This window comes from Elephas maximus, chromosome 2 (assembly GCF_024166365.1).
Source record: "Elephas maximus indicus isolate mEleMax1 chromosome 2, mEleMax1 primary haplotype, whole genome shotgun sequence".
Taxonomy (NCBI): Eukaryota; Metazoa; Chordata; class Mammalia; order Proboscidea; family Elephantidae; genus Elephas; species Elephas maximus.
In genome coordinates this window covers 44,100,394-44,121,442 of record NC_064820.1, presented here as the reverse complement: position 1 = coordinate 44,121,442, position 21,049 = coordinate 44,100,394, and the positions used below count along the sequence as shown (strand labels likewise).

General features: G+C 43.2%; 2 protein-coding genes across 9 annotated transcripts in view; one reads left to right on the top strand and one right to left on the bottom strand.

Annotated features, from left to right (window-relative positions):
- Positions 1-7,170, top strand: part of LIFR (LIF receptor subunit alpha) — an 85,592-nt gene extending 78,422 nt beyond the window's left edge. For 3 of the 7 annotated variants that reach the window (XM_049862564.1, XM_049862558.1, XM_049862547.1), the window contains one exon: positions 329-7,170. In XM_049862564.1, the coding sequence (XP_049718521.1) occupies positions 329-949 (621 nt within the window). In that variant the 3' untranslated portion in view covers positions 950-7,170. The remainder of the gene's footprint in view (positions 1-328) is intronic. The other 4 variants (XM_049862568.1, XM_049862578.1, XM_049862588.1 and 1 more) reach the window with 2 other exon arrangements.
- EGFLAM (EGF like, fibronectin type III and laminin G domains) overlaps positions 1-21,049 on the bottom strand; it is a 283,876-nt gene that overhangs the window by 2,912 nt on the left and 259,915 nt on the right. The window contains exon 23 of one of the 2 annotated variants that reach the window (XM_049862598.1): positions 16,438-20,772. The exons of the other annotated variant lie outside the window; for it this stretch is intronic. Coding sequence (XP_049718555.1) covers positions 20,618-20,772 — 155 coding nt within the window. The 3' untranslated portion in view covers positions 16,438-20,617. Of the gene's footprint in view, positions 1-16,437; positions 20,773-21,049 lie in introns of those variants that run through there. 2 annotated transcript variants of the gene reach the window in all.

Sequence of the window (21,049 nt, the reverse complement as noted above, 5' to 3'; positions counted from 1 at the left end):
AGTACTGGCTGCTTTTTTTTTAGTTTTTTGAACTAAAACTGAAAAGTTTTAGCCTGGAAGTGCCATCCTATGTATTATGTATTGAGAAGATAATTTTTAATATCTGCTGACTTTCTAAAATTATTAATTTTAAATTGTTTATCGTATGCTCTATTTTTTTCCCACTACCATTAATAGCAAGGACAATGTGGAGGGAAAAAGTGGCATTGCTATAGTATGCACTACAGAGTTGTAGAGAGAAATTTTTACACGCTGATGTGAAGAAATATAAGATATAATGTCCCTTTTTGTTGCTGTCCTTAATCTGTGCTTTTGTGTTTATTTCTAGGGAAACAGTGCTCTTAAAACATTGGAAATGAACCCCTGTACCCCAAATAACGTCGAGGTTCTAGAAACCCGAACTGTAGTTCCTAAAATAGAAGATACAGAAATAGTTTCCCCAGTAGCTGAGCACCCTGAAGATAGCTCTGAGGCAGAACCTGAAAACCACGTGGTTGTGTCCTATTGTCCACCAATCATTGAGGAAGAAATACCTAATCCAGTGGCGGACGAAGCCGGGGGGACTTCCCAAGTCATCTATATTGATGTCCAGTCAATGTATCAGCCTCAGGCAAAACCAGAAGAACAAGAAAATGACCCTGTAGGGGGGTCCGGCTATAAGCCGCAAATGCACCTCCCTGTTTCTTCTCCTGTAGAAGATGGAACTGCAGAAGATGACTTAGATGACACTGCAGGCTACAGACCTCAGGCAAATGTCAGTACTTGGCATTTGGTATCTCCAGACTCACCTAGATCCACAGACAGCAACAGCGAAGTTGTCTCTTTTGGAAGTCCGTGCTCCATCAATTCCCGACAGTTTTTACTTCCTCCTAAAGATGAAGACTCTCCCAAATCTACTGGAGGAGGCTGGTCCTTTACAAACTTTTTTCAGAACAAGCCAAACGATTAACAGTGTGACTCCGTCCCTTCAGTCTGCCATCTCAATAAGCTCTTAGCGCTGGTGCTGCTGTGTCAGCGCTGGTGTTCTTGGAGGGACCCTGTGAAGTGTTGTCAGTCAGGTGACCTGCACCACAAGTGCCACTGAGAGTGTTAACGTGCTTTTGATGTATTCTAAAAGCCAAAGTACAGTGACTCAGATTTCAGCCCCCAAAACGCAAGATTTGGAGCTACTTGTGATGCGAGCCAAAGAGTCCTCACGTACTCTGCCTTCTAGAAGCATTTCAAGACGAATGCTGTCTAGTCCGTGCAAAACAAATCCCCCAGCAACTGGTTTCTATTCTGTTAATGGTTTTCTCACATGTGTAGGTTTTTGGAATTCCAAGCTGATTGGCAGACAAAGGAGAAACATGTCACATTAGCAGATGATGTTTATTCGCCTGACATTTCCTCCATGCTGGATGAAAACCAAGCACAGATTTTAAAATTTCAGGTTATCCTCCTCTCTCTACATTTACAAATATTAATATAATTTTTTAATGTAGCAACAGCTATTTCGTGTTTTGTTCGATAAAGTGTGCTGATTTCTGTGCCTACTGTATGATGGTTATCAAATAGTTGACTCAGGGGTACAAACTTGGAAAACGAGTAAGACACTGACCAGCCTAAATCAGAATCTCATTATCTCGCTTTGGTAGGTTTCCAGACCTTTCCATTATTTTTTAGCTTTTGTACTGGCTTCCTTTCTTTCAGTTGGTTTCCCTAGTATTTAAAGTTTAAAATTCTAAAACTATAGATCTAAGTTTAAAAAAAAAAAAAGTCAGCTTTATCTGGTGACACAATGTCAGTTTTATACAGCATATGTTTTTTTTTTTTAATGTCCTATTCAATATTATTCGTAAGCATATAATTCCACTGTTTTACTATTTGAGACTACTAAGCAATATCTAGTGTCATTAGCTGTCTGCATCGTTGATTGGCCTTTGTTGTCCATGAGAAGAGATGGTGCCACTGAGCCTCCAGTCACTGAAGCAGGATGATTTTTGACACCCCTAGCGGGCGTCCCTCCTGATTGTGAGTCTTGGCAGTTCCTCCCTCCTGAGTGATCGTGATTCCTGACTATTTGATCCAGCTGTCAAATTTTTAAATACGAAACTGAAGCGATACAGAAATGATGATTCAAGGGCTCATTTACATGAAATGTCATAAAGATCCATTTGGGTAGAATGAATGGGCAAACCTGCATCAAAGGTGCACCGGTGGCTTTGTGAGCTGTACAGAGCTGTCTGTCCGCAGCACAGTGTCCTCTTCCCGGCCTCGTTTTTCATAGGTAATGCCTGGATTGAATAGCGTGGTTCTTGGAAAAGTATAGTGAAAACCCAAAAGTCTTATCTTTTCCCTGCCCTCGGGTTGCCTATGTATTTTTTTGTCTTTTGATAGTTAAGGCAGAAGTACTTGAATATTTCAAATATCTGAATAAGTTAAAATGTGCTTGTTTCTTAACCATCCAAAGTTCTGTAATGTATTTGCAAGTAATGGGTCAGGTTTTCTGGGATTATTTTTTTCCCTTAGTTCATAATGTATCTTTTAAAAAAACATGTTTGTAGAAAAAAAGCCACATGGTGAAAAGGGATAAAACCTGTTTGGACATTCTGTTTATGAATCCTGGTTTTAACTGCTAGGCTTCAGCAAAATCTGTGAGCTTCATGAATTATGGATATGTGAAATGAAGTAACAATTATGTACACATACAGTATATTCGAACTATGTAAGAGCTCATAGAAGTCTTCAACAGTGAAAAATACGTCAAACCAGAGCCATACAGCGTTTTGTCTTGCTTCGTCCTCTCTGGCTCTTGCCCGTAGCTTCCACGCCAACACTCAGACCTGGTGCTGCCTTCCTTGGCATCTCTGTGACTAACCTCTTTCTCACCCTGCCAGAGCTTGTCGTTAGCAGACCCTTACCCTTACCAATCCTGTACTTCATCTCTTGAGGACAAGAATAGGTGTGTTTGCTGAGGTAAAAGTTAACTAATCTAAACTAACCTGAGGTAATGAGCAAAGGCCTGAAGAAATTGTTTGGTCTCTGTCATCAATATATGTGCATTTCAACTGTGACTATCTGGATCTTTGCCCCTTCTCACCTAAAAGTATAACAGGAGCTCATTTGTTTGGCAAATGGTAGAAATCTGGGTGCCGTGAGGTCCTTTCATTCTGCCCAAGACTTCATTGTTTTCCTATATAAAAAAGGTTTAGAGTGCTGCTCACTTCACCCCTGCCGCTGGAGTTCCAACAGAACATCTTAAATAAAAAAAATTTAATATAAAAATAGTCTTAGAAATCTTAACTAGGCTTTTGACATTAGATCAGCCTGTACATTATGTATTGTATGGAGTAGTACACACATACAATTTAAATCCTCCCAATTTGTTGAATCCATATAGAACCCTGGATTTGAGATGACGGGCCAGAATATCGGCATAGTTGGGACGTTCGTTTATGTGTTTGTATGATAGAGGTGCTTTGTTCCTGCAGCGTAGAAACAGAAGCAGCCATTCATTGAAAAATTCAAAGGAGGAAGTATCAGCATCATTTTCCATACCAGCCTTACTTTCACGGCTCATGGATCTCAAGCATTTCACTTAGAACATCTAGTGCTACTGCGCTCTCGGAAACTGGCAGAAAAGTCACGTACTTCTACAAATTGTATGCTTGTTAGAAACTAGTCCTATAGCTGCTTAATTGTCTTCATACCATCCATATTTAAAGAACATTGCAGTCCTTTCTGTGTTTGAATAATTGGATGTCCTTTAGTGACAGAATAAGGAAATATTTTCTTCCAGCAGAATTTGAAACCAGTTCTATGGTATTTCAAAACTAAAAGTACTCCTTAATGTGTTGTCAGTATTCAGAAAAAGGTAGTCAAATTGCGTGCTGCTCAGGCATGTAATCGGATAAAATGTTTTTTTTGTTAATGTTTAGAGCAGTTTCTGCTACTTTCTGTTTTGAACCACGTCAAATTTTGTATACCCGTTATACAAAGCCTTTTTTTTTTTTGAAAATGTAGAACTGGGCACTACTCAAGGGTAATATGTGTGATCATTAACTAGGCAGTTCAGTGAATAATTTCTTACTGATCCATCCCAGAGGGTATAAAATCAACAGGGTTTCTCCGGCTGTATTTGTCAAGATCTACCATGTGTAGATCTGAGACTATTGGTTCAAAGATTTAACTCGGCTCTAGAAGTGGCTCCACAGTTTGAGTGAAAACTTGGGAAAGATCTTATATCTCCCTAGTTTTAAATGTTCACAGTTTCTTTTTATTTGATGAGTACACAACAAAGCAGTGAACTCAAACATACCAAAAATCATGAAGATGGTGTTAGGACCAGGCAACATTTCGTTCTGTTATCCATAAGGTTGCTGTTACTTGGAGCCAACCTGACAGCACCTATCAACAACACCCAACTTGGGATGTGTTAGTACCATACAGTGTATGTTCTGGCAGACAAACAATACATTGATGTATGAGCTTAATTGAGTAACATAAGAACTCATTCTGTTGATAAAACGTTTCTTCAAAGCATTTATTTTAAACTGGTATTTCCTGCTCTAACAAAGTTTCATGGTATCGTGCCCATCTTTCCTATCCAGAAGAAAAAATTTCACAGAAGTGATTTGCATCAAGACTTAACTGGAAATGCTTCTTTTAGGCTTAGCCTTAGACCATCGTTGGCGAAATTATTTGGTTTGAATTTGGTTTATTTATATCTTCAGGGATTGTGTATCAGGGCTATTAATAATATTTAAACCTCTTATCTCACTAGGGTGGTTAGATTTTTATTTCTGTTCAGTTAGCATCTTTGTCTTAACTACTGTGTAATCATTCATGCCAGTTAAAATACAGACGAACTATTTTTAATGCTGGTATAGAGGGTTAAGAATAACAATACTTGGGCGCTATCGTATATGTTAAAGTTTCAGGGGATGCGATTTGGACTAGAATATACCCAGATCCTTAGAAGACTGGATTTATGGCAGGATCCTGTTACTTTAACCATGAGAGCAGTAGTGCTTGTTTTTCCCTGTTCGAAATGTTAAATTTTGGGTTAAAAATGTCCAAGTTAAAAACAGTTGACCTATGCGAGACAAATCCTAACATTGCAACAATTTTTTTTCCCATAATTAGCAATGGTGTTTGAAGAGGGAAACCCTCTGAATTACACATTTTTATGTTCAAGTGCCTAGCTGAGGACCATTGAAATGAATTCAGAAGCTCTTATATAAGTAAACCATGGATGCTAGAACATAAAGCAGAAGTAACTTACTTTTTTGTTGTTATAATTCAGTACCCTAAAATAAGAGATATGAATGGGCGGAGGGGATACTAATCAATTTTTATTACATTACTTAGGTTTACTAAGATTGCCTTTGCAGTAGCCAACCAGAACTTAAGAGAGAGAAGAAAAAACAAACAAAAAAAACCTGACAACATAGATCTTTATGCTGTACTTAAGCCTAAAATACTGTTACGTGATTGAATGGCTCACTGAAAGTTTGTTGAATTTCTTATTTAAAGTGTACTTCCCTTTACAATGATTCCATTTTAAATGAGTAACTTTCAATTTCTGAAACTTAAATGTTTTTCTTAAGCATTTTAGTGGTGTATTATAAAAGATCAAAACATTTCTTGGCAACACAGTTTCCGTTAAAATGTGGATAAATTCACTAGTAGGTTTAATGTTAATATATTAGCAATCGATCACTAGAAAAGAACACTGAAAAATGGTTTCATAAAGTTATTTTTTTCAAATAGTCTTTCTCCAGGTTGATTCCAAATACTTTCCCCCGTTATTGCTAATATATCATAAGCTCGTTGTTTCTTCAATTTAAGTTTTTCCTTCTAACATAACGTTTAGGAAAAAGTGGCAACAGCATTGTGAAGAGTTGAGGGCAGCACACAGAAAGAACCCCTGTTCAGTGTTGTAGAGAGGCAGGGGTTTTATTTTACCCCAAAAGGTGCATGGCTTTTTCTTAAATACATTTCAATTCAAAACTGCTAGAATAAGATTGGCTTGGCTAGAAAGATACCAAACAAAAACCCAAACCCGTTGCCATCGAGTCGATTTCGACTCATAGCCACCCTATAGGACAGAGTAGAACTTCCCCATAGGGTCTCCAAGGCTGCAATCTTTACAAAAGCAGACTGCCATATCTTTCTCCTGGGGAGCCACTGGTGGGTTTGAACTGCCAGCCTTTTGGTTCGAAGCTGAGTGCTTAACCACTGCACCACCAGAGCTCCTTAGCTAGAAAGGTGGATGTCCTAAATTTGATATAGTACCGTTTTAGAGGCGTGCACCGTGTCCAAAGATAAAACAAAGCATACTCAGCTTTGCTAGTAGAAATGTTTTTATTTTCTCTTTCACTAGCTGGCCCTAAGTCAGAGGTCTTTATAATGCTCAGAAATCCTATTTTTCAATTTCAAACTTGCATTATAGTGAGTTACTGTTTACAAAATACACATACTGTGAACAGAAAAGTTTTTCTTTTATAAGGTTGTTTGTAGAATGAATGTTTTTTGTTTTTTTTTTTTAAGAGGGTGTTATATGTTAAGTATCTTCAGTTTTTTGTAATACTAGTAACTGTTTACTAATTTTCATTTGGTCAGGTGCATGTCAATGTAGCTGAAGGAACTCGGGGAGAAACCACAGATCCGAAGCTGTTCCCTTTTTCATTTCATGAAATGTTACCACCACAGACTTGTGTTAGACTTGAATGATCAGTTACGATGTGCTGTACCTAAAATCACATTTCATCATATAAGGAAACATTTAAATACACATGTACAAGAAGTCAGCTCTAGATTGAAGTGTATCTGTGGGATTCAGCCTGACTCACAGAATTCCAGGTTTAATATGGGATAAAACAGCTCTGCTTACAGAGATGACAACTGAAGTATTTTCTGCTCTGTGAAAATTTTAAGTTTATGTTGCTGTTAGAATGGAAAATTTGAACATTTTATATGTAATTTCAGAATTTAGTTTAAATATCTTTTGGAAAACATGGTTATAGCAAGAATATAGAATGTAAGTAACCTATTACTAAGACACCATTAATGTAAAACCTAGTATGCTTGGCTGTTAACTCTAAAGATGTTACTTATGTCTGTTTTTAAAACATGCATGTATTTAACAATTTTACCATAGTATTGTCATGAAAAAAATAAATAAATATATTTTCTTACATCTTACACTGACAGATTTGGGCATTATTGCCCCCCCCCCCCCCCCCCCGTTTTAAACATTTAGAAAAAGTGGCTTCTTTGTTAGTAGTTTTTGGTTCTATCCCATAGAATTAGTGGTTATGAAGCAATTGCGTAAGGCTATAATGAAATTTTTAATGTTTGAATATATTGCTAGGCCATTGTTCTAACATTCCATCTCTTCCAATAAATCTGTATTCTATTTACTGGGGAAGTTAGCGTAAAAATAATAGTAGGAATACAGCATTAGGAAATAAAAAACACTGGTCCTTAAAGAATGGTTTTCATTTCCTCTGGAGATAGCCTAAATATTTCTGACAATTCTGGGACTATATCAAAGTTATATTTCAAGTTATTAAATTTGGAAAGATAGTCACTGTTTTAGCAATACCTCAGTCATGTCATAGTATGAAATGATCTTAAATAGAACCTCATAAAGAAAGACATCTTTAGTCATATGTATCCTAAGTTTACCTAGAGTGATAACAGAGACGTGAACGGGTCTAGATGTAACAGGAAGAAACTGTAGACCAATTTTAAATTAATTGTGAAACACATGTTAGTGTTTAAGCTCAAGAAGAACTCATACATATGGTCTGTCCTTGGGGGAGGTCTCCATGCAGAACCTTGTTTCCCAGATGGTGAATTCTTGAGCCAAAATCTCCAGTACCATCAACCCCGGGAACTTTGAAAAGGTCAAAAAGAGAGGAATGATGTAAGTATTAAGGGAAAGAAAAATAGAAATATCTGAATAATCTTTACTAAAAACTATAGTATTCAGCAGCATTCTAAAATGTTAGTGTACAAATACAGCTTGTTGACAAAGGAACTGTGTAAGGATGATCTTGGGTGAGCTCCAAACATCCCTTGCCCTTCCCCTACACTGACCCACACTGAAGTTGAATTAAATGTACTCCACTCTGCTGAGAATCAGAAAAGTTGGAATAACAAGAGATGCCTTGAAATGATTTGGGATTTAATTGGGTATGATTTTATCCCAGGGTGATGAGTCTAAGATTAAAGAGAAAAGGAAAACCTCTGAGGATGATTCTGATAAAAACTGTTCAGTGGAAGTGTTAAAATGAGTTCAAATTGCAGCGTACTGAGACTTTTATAATCATCTGTCTCTCAAAGTTTGAAAGGATTTCAAGTTTCAGCTTGAATTTTTCCTTCATACCCCAGCCAAATTTGTCACTACTGCAGAACTGTGTCTCCACCATAGACGAGCCCTTACGGGCAGTAACCCCAAGGTGCCTGCACACACCCGTCACTCACACTTTCCTCAGAGGCAGTGTGAGAAGAAGTCTTGAAGAAGCAGAGGTTGAGAACAGATGGACCCTCCTAAGCCTAAACTGCCCAATTACCAGTGCAGATAATACACAGCCTTCAGGAATGAACCTAGAGTCTGATTTTCTCAGTTACCATTTGTCATTCCCTCTCCTTTCCTTCCTCTCCTATGGTGGCTGATGTCAGGTTCCACACTTTCTCTGAGACAGCTCAGGGCAGCTGCTGCCTTGTGTGGAGCTGCACAGACCTGGTTCTAATCCCAGTTTCCCCACTTAGTACCTGGGCGGTCTCAGATTGTAATTACTCAACCTCTCCCTTATTTCCTCAACTTTAAAATGTAGGTCGTAATACCTAACTCGGCAAGACTTTCGAGGATTACAGATAGTGTATGTAATGCTGCCGATAGAATAGGTGCTCAAGCACTACACGTGCCTCCCTCCGCCCTCTTGAAAAACTTTGAGAACATCTCAGACTTTCTGGCCACCTCAAATGTAAATGCCTCAAGGCCAGTTAGATAAGCCTTAGGATAATCCTTCAGTCAGAGAGAGGAGTTCCGCAGGAGAGGCCTGCTAGATGGGCCACTGGATTTGTTCCTGCAGAGATGAATGCTGTAGCACTTTCTTCACATGGATGATTTCTGTCATCCTTCAGAACTCAATTTAGGCATTGTTGGCTCAGAGAAGCCTTTCCCAGTGTCCCCAGGACCTCAGCCATTTGCCTTCACAGAACCCGTACTTTTCTACAGCAGTGAGCACCTTCTGACACCTCATAACAGGTACTGGGCAACGTCAGTTACTGTTGGATCCACAGGTGCTTGACTAATATTCACTAAATAATTGTGCCTTTAAAAACAACAGTGGTTTACTCTGTTTCCCTGAATATCAGAAATATGTTAGTTTTACAGAGAGGTGATCCCTCTGTAGAAGAGTCTCAAATTATGGAAAGACTGGAGCCCTGGTGGTGCAGCGGTTAAGTGCTTGACTGCGAACCGAAAGGTCAGTGGTTCAAACCCACCAGCTGCTCCACAGGTGAGAGAGATGTGGCAGTCTGCTTCTCTAAAGATTATATTTTTATGCAAATAACACAAAAATTCTGTTTTTTTTTTCCAACTGTCCCCTCCCCTCCCTACCCCTTTGAGGTATTAAAAATTAGCATAGTGAGTGCTTATGAAAATACTTCTCCGAGGTAGGGCACAGTTAGCAAAAAACTTAGAATGCTCATGTTACTTAGGTAAAAATACGGTAAAACAAAAAAACAAACCCATTGCCATCGAGTCAATTCTGACTCATAGCAACCCTATAGGACAGAGTAGAACTGCTCCATAGAATTTCCAAAGAGTGCCTGGCAGATTTGAACTGCTGACCTTTTGGTTAGCAGCCCTAGCATTTAACCACTACGGCACCAGCCTTGGAAATCCTATGGGGCAGTTCTACTCTAACTCTATGGCAACAAGTTTGTTTTTTTTTGGTTTTATGGAAAGACAGTGGATATCCTTGTTTAAACTTCCATTCCATGGAAGAGGAATGAAGGCCCCGAGGGGGTTCTGGTAGAGCAATGGTTAAGAGCTCTCAGCTGCTAACCAAAAGGCTGGTGGTTCCAACCCACCTCGTGACTCTGTGAGAGAAAGACCTGGTGATCTGCTTCCGTAAAGACTACAACCAAGAAAACCCTGTGGGGCAGTTCTACTCTGTTACATGGGGTCTCTATGAGTTCACAGTACCCAACAACATCAACAATGGTGACTTAAGGCCAGTCCTTCCCCCACAGCTTGGTCACAATGCTTTGTTCACAGAAGGTGCTCATGGATTTGCTGAATGCATTTACCCTTTGTTCTCTCCAGCAGGAAATTTCCCTTCATCCACTTTCTTATCTCTTAGACAACAAAAGATTAGGGGATAAATGGTGTTTATCTCAAATGACCACAGAGTAGAGCCCTCTTTCTACCCACATCTACCGCCACCCCCCCCCCACACTTGGAAATTTATATTCATACTATCTGGGTTAGGTTCTCTGTATGCTTCCAAGTGACAACTTGTATGACCAAGAGATCTATTCCTGTCCCCACTTCTTTCCCTCAATTGCACATCTTCTCTAGGAAACTATCCTCGTCCTGATCTCTCAGGCTTCAGGTAAGCCCTGGCACATTCCTCTGGCCGCACGGAGCTGGAGTCTCCTACTTCACCCAGAAGTATTGACTTTGTGTCACCAGTCTTGTGACCATAAAGCAATGATAGATTTCTCTGGTAACTTATGAATAACAAGCTCAGTTCTTTTCCTAAGATCCTTCCCTTCTTACTGGCGTGTCTGTTTGTCTTTTATCTCACTTTTCTCTTTTCCTTTTTGGTGGAATTGTTGTAGTCATTAAGACTGAAGTTCTTTGGGTAGAGACTCTGAGGTTGAAATACACTGCCTGCTACAGCGCCACCTTGGCAGCAGGTGAAATCCGAACCTTGTCCAGTGCCTTTCAGGATTAATTGCTGCAAAATAGCCTCTGGACATTTCTCCCCATCATAGCCTGGCTGCAACTCGCAGCTTTACTAACAACATACTGCATGCGAGGCAACAAAATATTAACCTTCGAGTGAAAACTTCATATTCTGAAAGTCACCTCTGTATCTCCAGGCTCTTTTATTGTCTCCCTCCCTGCTTCCCGCTTCTGTTGGCCTTCCCTGCCTCTCCCTCCTATCTTTCTCCCAAGTCTCGTCTATCTTTAAGACATCTAGCGTGGAGACTGTCAACCTGCTCAGAAAATCCCTCCAAACAAATACGAGGATTTGTTTGACGTCACAGCAGTTATGTCACGCTCATGAGTCTCAGTTGTGGCTCATTCAGGCATGGAGTCTCTCAGAAATTTGCACCCATGATTTCCCAAGGAATTGTAGCTGAGCCCAGGAAGATAATATTAAAATACAAAATAAGAAGCCTTGCCCCTGGTAATCCTCTGGCCCCTGATTATCTGAAGGGTCTCATCTCTTACCTAGAAAGCGCTTCGTTCTTGCCTACCTTTGGCTCCCTTCACATGCTGCTTCTCCACCACCAATGCCCAGGGATTGATTTCTGGATACTTCCCATTTATCCTTCAGATCTCAGCCATCACTTCCTCCAATGACCCCCCATTTACCCACCCCTACACTAGACTATGTAATCCCTCTCTGGCGACCTATGGCACCCTGTTTGTGTCCCATCAGCACTGCTCAGTCTGTGGAGTAACTGTCTCTTCAATTGGACCTAAGAACCCCTCTAACACTAGCACCTAGTGGTGCAAAGGTTAACATGCTCAGCTGCCAGTCGAAAGGTTGGAAGTTCAAGTCCACCCAAGCGTTCCTCAAAAGAAAGGCCTGGCCATCTACTTCTGAAAAACCAGCCATTGAAAACCCTATGAGGCACGGTTCTTCTTTGACATACCTGGGGTTCCCACGAGTCAGAATCCACTCGACAGCAACATCAGTGGTGCTGAGTCAGTAGATATTTAATAAATATGTATTGAATCAATGAATGTAAGGGGAAAAAAAATAGCCTCTTTCCAACCATAGTATCTCTAAGGTTGTTTATTATAGTAACCCAAAGAGCTAATGCTATTTGGATTAGGTTATTGTAGATGAAATGTGGTCAAGACACTGAATAGCAGACCCACTTGTCTTGATCTTTAGTTGAAGTCCTTTGCAATGAAGGATATGTTCCCAATTTGGCAGGACTGTCTTAGTTTTCTTTAGATCAGGAGTGCAACGTTGGGGTTTAATTAACCAGTCAAGACTGAAAGCCTGAATATGATGTTGATTCATTTGGTGGAAGGGAATCTAGAAGAGCAAGGACCGATCATATTGATGTTGCTTCTGGGTCCAGAGTTATTTCCTGAGGAGGAAGGTGGCCAGATGGTGAGATAATAAATTTGTGTTGTTTTAAGCTGCTAAACAGCTTAAATCCCCTGACCTAGTTTGTATGCTGAATTATGAAGAATGCCATTAGTTGTAAGTAGCAGAGAACAATTCTTACTAGCTCGGAAAAAGGGACATGTATCAGAGGGTGTTATGGGGTCTCTAATGGAATCCCCTGGTGGCACAGTGGTTAAGAGCTCAGCTGCTAACCAAAAGGTCAGCAGTTCGAATCTACCAGCTGCTCCTTGGAAACCGTATGGCAAAATTCTACACTGTCCTATAGGGTCGCTATGAGTTGGAATCAACCGGACGGCAACAGGTTTGATTTGGTTTCTGGTAATGGAATCCAAAGGAGTCCCTGGGTGGTACAAATGGTTAACGTGTCTGGCTGCTAACTGAAAGGCTGGAAGTTTGAGTCCACCCAGAAGCAACTTAGAAGAAAGACCCAGAGGTCTACATCCAAAAAATCAGCCATCGAAAACTCCATGGAGCATAGCTCTACTCTGACAAACATGGAGTCACCAAGAGTCTGAATTGACTCAAGAGCAACAGTTTATTTATTTATTTTTTTCATGGTGACTAGCACAAGTGATCAACCCTGCGGGGAAGTTCTATTCTGTCCTATAGGGTCACTATGAGTTGAAATCGACTTGACGGCAATGGGTATGGGTTTTACAAGTGTTCACTAAGTGATTGGAATTAATACCTCCCTGGCCCTGTCAAATGCATCAGGCGCTCCTTGGAAACCCTATGGGGCAGTTCTACTCTTGTTCCCTAGAGTTGCTATGAGTCAGAATTGACTTGATGGCAATGAATTTGGTTTTTTGGAGAGCTCTGTACGGGGGCCTTGGTAGTGCAGTGGTTAAGAGCTCAGCTGCTAACCAAAAGGTCAGCAGTTCAAATCCACCGGTCGCTCCTTGGAAACCCTATGGGGCAGTTCTACTCCGTCCTATAGGGTTGCTATGAGTCAGAATTGACTCGACAGCAACAGGATTTTTAGCCCTGTATTTTTTTTTATGAGACTAGGCTTCTTTCATTTCTGAAGTTGTATAACTGTAGCCAGGGAAACCAGGGTGCACATTTTCACTCTATTCGACAGTGCCCCTCATCTCATCCCCACCTCCCCACAGCCACCCTTTGAACCCCAAGTACCATGAAAACTTGGAATGTCTTCACCCAGGGGCCAGAGGTCTCCACTCTCTGGTCCTCCTAACCTTATGCTCCTCTCATTCCACAGTTCTCAGTCTCATAGGCTATTTACTCTGCTTCCCCTTCCCTTTTAAATGCATACAGCCAATTCCTTGAGCCTCCCTGGCCTTCCTTCTCGAGAGACATTCCAATCAAAGTCCTCATTTAGCCAAGTCATTGGAGCTGCAGCCCTTCAGTACCAGGCTGGCCCCTTGCTTGGAAGTAGGCATCCCAGGACATTGAGGGAGACCATACCACAAGCTTGGAAATTTCTGTGCCTTTGTACAGCATTCAGATCTTGAGTAAGACAGAGACAAAGATGGACAAGCAGGAGAGCAGACACCTCATCCCAAATGCTGAACCAGAATGTTTCTCTCACATCTTTCCAGGAAGTGCTCCTAGGGGCCATCACTTCCTAGGACAAAAATGTCTTAGCAAGGACGGGCAGGAAGAAAGGAGGAGGCAGGAGAGTGTTTTCGCTGCTGCATGCCCAGCTGTTTCAGCTCTTGGCTTGGCCAGGGCTGGGCAGGGCCCCCAGGGGAGCACACTGCTGCTCAGAAATAGTTGGAAACTACTCCCCTGAGTGATGGAGGTTATTTGTGGAGATTAAGGCAAAGGAGAGAGGGGAAAAGAAGTCAACTAGACCTGATGGCTTGTCGGGGGCGCTAAATCCCACACCAATGGAACAGCTCTAGTTTCTGCTTTCAGTTTTGCTCACCTCAGAGGCCTTGCAGTAGAAGAATGCTGGAAGAAGGCAGACTCAGGCCTGTGATGAGAAACCAGAAAGTGGACACCCACATGACTGTACCGCCAATGACAGCTAACCTGGGAGCCCTAGAATGCTGGTTAATAATCGTAGGTGTCCTTGGGCAGGCCACACCTGACTGAAGGTCAGGGCAAGAAAAAGGAAAGTTTCAGGGTGAAACATCATGGTTGCATCCTTATGGTGGGATCATGGCAAGCCACCCAGTCTTTCTGGCCAGCTTCCGTCTCTCCGAGTCTAAAGGGTCATGCCCATCTGCTCTGATTATCTGGCACTCGGCCTGCCGGCTCCAGGCACATTCTTTGAACTTGAAGTTGAGGTGCAATTACTCACAATATCTATCTCGCCCAGAAGCCAGTTCATACTGTTAGATTGAATTAGTCATTTTGACAGCCTCAGCGTAGCCACCTGTAGGCTGGGACTTCCTACGGACTTCCATGAAGACCCACCAGCTTAAATGCCTTCCGACCTTGCACTCTGCAGGATAAGGCACTGCTGGTCCATTTCTCTTCCTTGTTTAGTATGTGCTGTAGGAGCACCTGGGTATGATGTGGTGAAATGATCCACATTCTCTATGTTGAGAAAGCTACCTGGGAATGGGCTGAAGCAGAAAAAATCCCTTACTATGGAATTGGATTTTGATTTTGTGGTGGAAGAAATTCTGATATTTTTCTCACATGGTCTCCTTCATGATTGTTGTTAGGTGCCGTTGAGCCAATTCTGACTCATAGTGACCCCATGTGACAGACTAGAACTGCCTCATAGGTTTTTCTAGGCTGCAATCTTCATGGGAGCAGATCACCAGAAGCAGAGGTGTGTCCGGGGTATGGCAGGTATGGCACGTGCCCTGGGTGCCACTGGGGGGTGGGTGTGGGGGTGCCAATTAGCAGTTTCTATTGGCCATTGCAGTTTCCATCGCCAGCTTGGAGAGATCATTCTGCAATTTAAACTAATTGCCATAGGCGCTATTTTCCATAGATACGCCTCTGTCAGACGTCAGGTCCCTCTCCCAAAGGAGCCTCTGTGTGAGTTCAAACCGCCAACCTTTCAGTTAGCAGCCAAGCGCTTAACCATTGTGTCACCAGGGCTCCTTTTGAGGTAATAGTCCTGGAGAATTTCTTTTCTGTATTTGATAAGCTCATCCTACACCCTCTTAGCTAAGGGTCTGAAATATATCGGGGTACTCCTAAACACCCACTGCCATTTTCAAGGGCAGCTACTGTTTGTTCCTGGATCAGGCGGGGGCTGAAGAGGCAAGGAAGGCTAACGCTTTGTCCTGGCCCCTCTCCTAAAGCATTCATTGTCTTTCCACTTGGAGCTGGAATTCTCTGCGTTACTCTCCCAGCAGCTGGGCCTCTGCAGGCTGCCCCTTTGTGCTTCTATCCCAGGGAAGAAACGCTTTTTGGGGCGAGGGAGGGATGGGCTGTCATCACCCTGAGAGGGGCTGGGGCCCCTCCTACTTCCTGTTCTTCCTTTGGGAACTTGCAGTGCTAAAAACAAGCATTCTGAGAATCATATTTTTCTGGGTTAAAGGTTAAAAATGCAGCATTTCCTCCAAGTGGAAAGCACTGGGCCTGCCAGCCCCAGGCACGTTTCCGAGATCCTTCCTCCCACTCAGGGCGGGGGGAGAAGGAGGAGGTGGGCGGAGGAAAGGCCAGGAGGGAAGTAGGAAGGAAAGCACCAGTTACTGTGAAATCAGGACAGTTAGTGTATGGCACCCGCAGGCCTGTTTATGTTGGAGAGGGGCTGGAGACTGGCTGGAACTGGACTGGGTCAGGAAATGAAAGGCAAATAAGAAGATGGGAGAGCAGGGCAGCCATTAAGAGTGGCTGACAGGCTGGGGTCATCTGGGCAGGCTACCCCTCTCAGGTTTCTAGGGCGATATGGGGCCAGGAAGAGCTAGCTCCACAGGTCTTCCCGGGAGAAATCCCACAGCTGGGCCTTGAGGACATGTGCAGGGGTGTGAAAGTCCATTCTGATAGGAATATTCACTTCTCTCACTGTCATGTATTGAATTGTGTCCCCCCAAAATATGTCAACTTTGGTGGGCCATGAGTCCCAGTATTGTGTGATTGTCCACTATTTTATGTGATTTCCCTATGTGTTGTAAATCCTATCGCTATGATGTAATAAGATGGATTACCTGCAGTTATACTGATGAGGTCTATAAGATTAGATAGTGTTAAGCCAATCTCTTTTGAGATATAAAAGAAAGAAGCAAGCAGAGAGACTTGGTGACCTCATATCACCAAGAAAGCAGTCCCGGTAGCAGAGCACATCCTTTGGACCTGAGGTTCCTGCGCTAAGATGCTCCCAGACCAAGGGAAGACTGAGGACAGAACCTTCCTCCAGAGCTGACAGAGAAAATCTTCCCCTGGAGCCGGTGCTCTGAATTTGGACTTCTAGCCTACCAGACTGTGAGAGAATAAGCTTCTCTTTGTTAAAGCCATCCACTTGTGGTATTTCTGTTACAGCAGCACTAGATGACTAAGACACTCACCCCACCACAGCCACCCTTGCTTAGCACATGTGGGAAGTTCAGCGGAATTATCTCAGACCCTGACTGTAGGACAAAAGCTTTTCAGGAATCCATGCCTCACGATATCCTTCCTCCCTCAGCAGACAAGGGATTGCATTAACCTCCAAGCTTCCTGGCTACTCCCCAAACCTCTCTTGAGCCAAGAGCCCAGCCTGCCTTCACCTGCATGCCTCCCATCAGAGCGGCTACCCAAAGCCATGGCACAGATCCCATCTCCCTGCTCGGCCTCCTCAGGACAATAAGGCTGCCAAATGTCAGGCAACAGGTGGAAGAGGGAAGGGAAGCAAGGGCCCAGTGGACAGGACTGGACAGGGAGCAGGGCTGCTGCCTGGCCAGACGAGGCCAGTCATTGCCAGCACACACCTCTGCCCTACCCCAAGGGTCCCTGCAGGAGAACTATTGTCAGGGGCTACCTCTGTCCCTGTCTCGCTGTTTCTTTCAACTACGTAGACTTACTCTGGAGGAATGATTGCATTAATGGCCCAAATTTTCACCCTCCCTATATCCATTTGCTTTGCCAGATGACTCTGTAGTTCCTCTCACTACAGAGGTGGAGTTGATTTCTTCATCTCTTGAGGCTGTCTGGAAATCCTGGTGGTGTAGTGGTTAAGACCCTAGGCTGCTAACCAAAAGTTCGCCATTCAAATCCACCAGGGGCTCCCTGGAAACCCTATAGGACAGTTCTACTCTGTCTGTAGGGTCAATATGAGTTGGAATCAACTAGATGATGACAGGTTTGGTTTTGAGTCTGTCCATTTACTGCCAAGTGGATTCTGGTTCATGGCAACCCCATGTGTATCACAGTAGAACTGCACCCCATAGATTTTCAGTGGCTGGTTTTTCAGGAATAGATCACCAGGCTTTTCTTCTGAGGTAGCTCTGGGTAGATTCGAACTGCCAACCTTTTGGTTAGCAGCCAAGCACATTAAACCATTTGCATCACAGTGAAACCTGTGAGAGCTCGGACTTTGCGGGACTGCTTTGTTTTTCTGGGTCTCCCAAGTTTTCTGTCTTTGTCATGGTGCAGTCTTACCACTTTTCTATTGCTCGTTTCAGTGGAAAATATTTGTGTTTTCCTTCTCTGTAGTATGTGGCTGAAGTGATACATGGCGGTTCCAAACCTAGGCCCTGAAAGGCCTTACACATTAACTCTTGTTCTCTTACACGCTTGCATGAGAAGGGCATGCTCAGGCTAGCCCACTGGTCCCAGGAGAAAGACATATGGAGCAAATTCAAGTCACCTCATCCTCCCAGTTGAGGCCATCTTAGGTTAGCCAATCCCCAAAAGTGTGCGCAAATCCAGAGGAGACCAGAAGAACCATCTAGTCAAGCCCAACCAAGCTGATTACCCAAGATGTGTAAACAATTCTTTCGGTGTATGATTGAATTTTTATGGTGGTTTGCTGTGCAGCATGACTATGGTGATAGGTAACAGGTAGACTCCCAGAGAAAACTGGGGCACTAACAAGCCCAGGCTAGGCTCTGCCCAGCACTCCTGCCCATGTCAACCCAAGTCTAATCCCTCAACCTTAGGGCGAAGTTTGTATCCTCACAACCACCTCTGCTAAAAAATCATCCTGGCTTTTGTCCACACTGAGAGGGTGAAAGAGCCTTGCCCTTCACTTGGGAAATACAATCTCTTACCCTGCTCTCTAGCCTGAGCCTCTGTGCGGTCAGTGCCTTGGGGGTCCCTCTACCTCTGCTGCCCTCTCACCCACAGAATCTCTGTTACCCTGGATCCAACACCATGTCACCCCTCCATCTGCAGCCCACCCATGAAGAAGGTGGTTCTGAATCCTCTTCGGCTTCAGCTCACACTCCCAGGTCCCATCCCAGGGTCACTGCATTTGTCTCTGGATAACTGGCCTAAGACAACAGCTCGTCAACAGCACAACTCTCCTGGCTTCAGCTCAGCTGGATACTTTGTTAAAATCACAATGAAAATTTTTGGCTGGAGAAAACCTATTGAAAGTGTGCTGTAAAAGCAATTCTGTTATATCTTGGGAAGCATTGGCCCTACCAGTCTCCAAGAAAGAGGTGTTAAAGTGAGGGTGCTAGGGAGATGGTAGGACTCACTTTCTACCACGTGGCTTTCTTCCAGATTACACTCACAAGGCGACACGTGTAGGAGAGGATGAATTATTATTAGTATTACTGTTATTGTTATTATTACTCTTATTCCTCCGGTAGAAGGGTTCCTGGTCATCAAAGATTCCCAAAGAAAGGAGGCTGAAGGCTGAGGCGCAAGATGAACCCCTCTAGTTTACTTATTCATCTTTCTGAATCCTTAGTGTGCCTGAAACCGGGCTTTGTACCAAGCTCAAAAGTCTTTGCTGAATAAACGTTGCACAGACAAGAGTGGAGTCATGACTGGGACTAATTATAGACTCTGCATGAGCTGGATCTTATTTCTCTCCTCTTTGGGGGCAGTGTTCATCTCACCTTTTCCTTAGTAACTCATGTCATGGAGACCTGCCAGAATGTCAGCTGTCACCAGGAACACATGCATGAATAATAGCAAAGGGAAGCAGCTGGGGGTTCCAAAGCAAGAAGGCCTGTTTCTCTGGTTCTTGCCCACATGTTTGCACCATGCTAAGGGAAGTCTCCCAGCACCACCTTAGCACTGTCTTCCCGAGTCAAAGGGAAGGAATTCTTAAAAATGCTGATTGTACTGGTGTGCATTTAGAGATATGGCCTCTGCAAGGATCTGTAACACCTTCATGAATGAATGAATGATAGAAGGTTCTAGCCTTTTTTCCTTCTCTTTATTCAAGTTAACTCCAGATTTTCCTCCTCTCTTCAAATAAAAATGACAGCGACCACCTCAGTAATACATGTTCCTTTTAATCCGCTTATTCTGGAAAGCTTTGTATCACCTCCTTGAGCCATCCACATTTACTGGAAGAGAACAGTCACCTCCCCAAGTTGCCACCCAAGCACTCTATCCTACTCCACTAACATTAAAGGGCCCAAACAACAAGTTTCCTTTGGGAGAAAGTTTTTAGGAAAGTGTGCAAATTCAGGGTCGTCCACCCAAACTTCTAAAAGTATGCTGTGTGGACAGTCTGCAGCTATAAAAATATACACATACAAAAGTACAGCTACAAAATCACGGTGCCCATGTCCCTAGGTTTGCATTATAAAAAGGACCAAAGGAATAAAAGTGAACTTTGTGGGGGGAGCAGCATTACGCTTATGATCCTATGTCTAGTCTCCCCCCGACTCATAGTTTCATGAATAGAGCACACTGGATCAGACAGTGAGGTGCTAAAAGGCTTAATCTGAACAATTCACGGGCCAAGGTGGGAAATGCAAGGGTCAAGATCACACACTCATTCTGCTGTCAATAAGGGTGTCACTAGTCAGGGAAGGAGAGAAGTATTTTAATACTGCCCTTCGGGTTTCTTTCTCTCTCTCTTTTCTTTTTTTATGTACTATGAGTCACCACGCAGTCATTGAGCTACAGCAGACAGGCGCTGGAATTTGCATTGGTGTGTGATCTCTGGCAGCCACTACACATTCAATGGACAAAGTCCGATGCTTCCTACACAGAGTGCCCCATTTGGTTTGGTCCACAGAGTATCAGCAGAGAAGGCCACCCGGGGATTCCTGTCTTCATTCTCTATTTCTCATCAAAGTGTGCTTGCTCCTTGATAAGGGGAAACACACCTGGCCCCAGGGCCTCTGTGTGTGGCATCAGGCAGGGTCTCCAGGCCCCAGGGACTCTCAGGATAGAAGGCTCTGTCCCTTGGGCAAGGCCAGCTGGTGTTACTTGGATCCACACGTGTTGATGTTTTTCCCATCAATGGCATCTTCCACAAGGGAAATGTGGTAATCGGTGGACAGGGTGAAATGAGAGACACAGCCCACAAGGCCTCTCATGTATTGCCTGTTAGTGTGCAGAGCAATTTCCTTCATTCCACCTGCCGGGAAGCAAGAGGGCAACAGGGTGAGCCAAAGGGTGAGCCTCCCCTCAGCAAAGGGTAGGGGCTCTCTTCATGGCACTTAAGTGCTGACCAGTGAGGCATCCCTTGGCTGACAGGGCAGGTGATGGCTGTGGGCCCCTTGAATTGCTCAGTATATCACATGTGTTTATTTTATAATAATCCTTGAAGGAACAGGTTGCCTTAGATCAGTTTGATAGACAACCAGAGGATATAAGTACGCACATCATATGTGATCTTTGGCCCAATTTGCCAT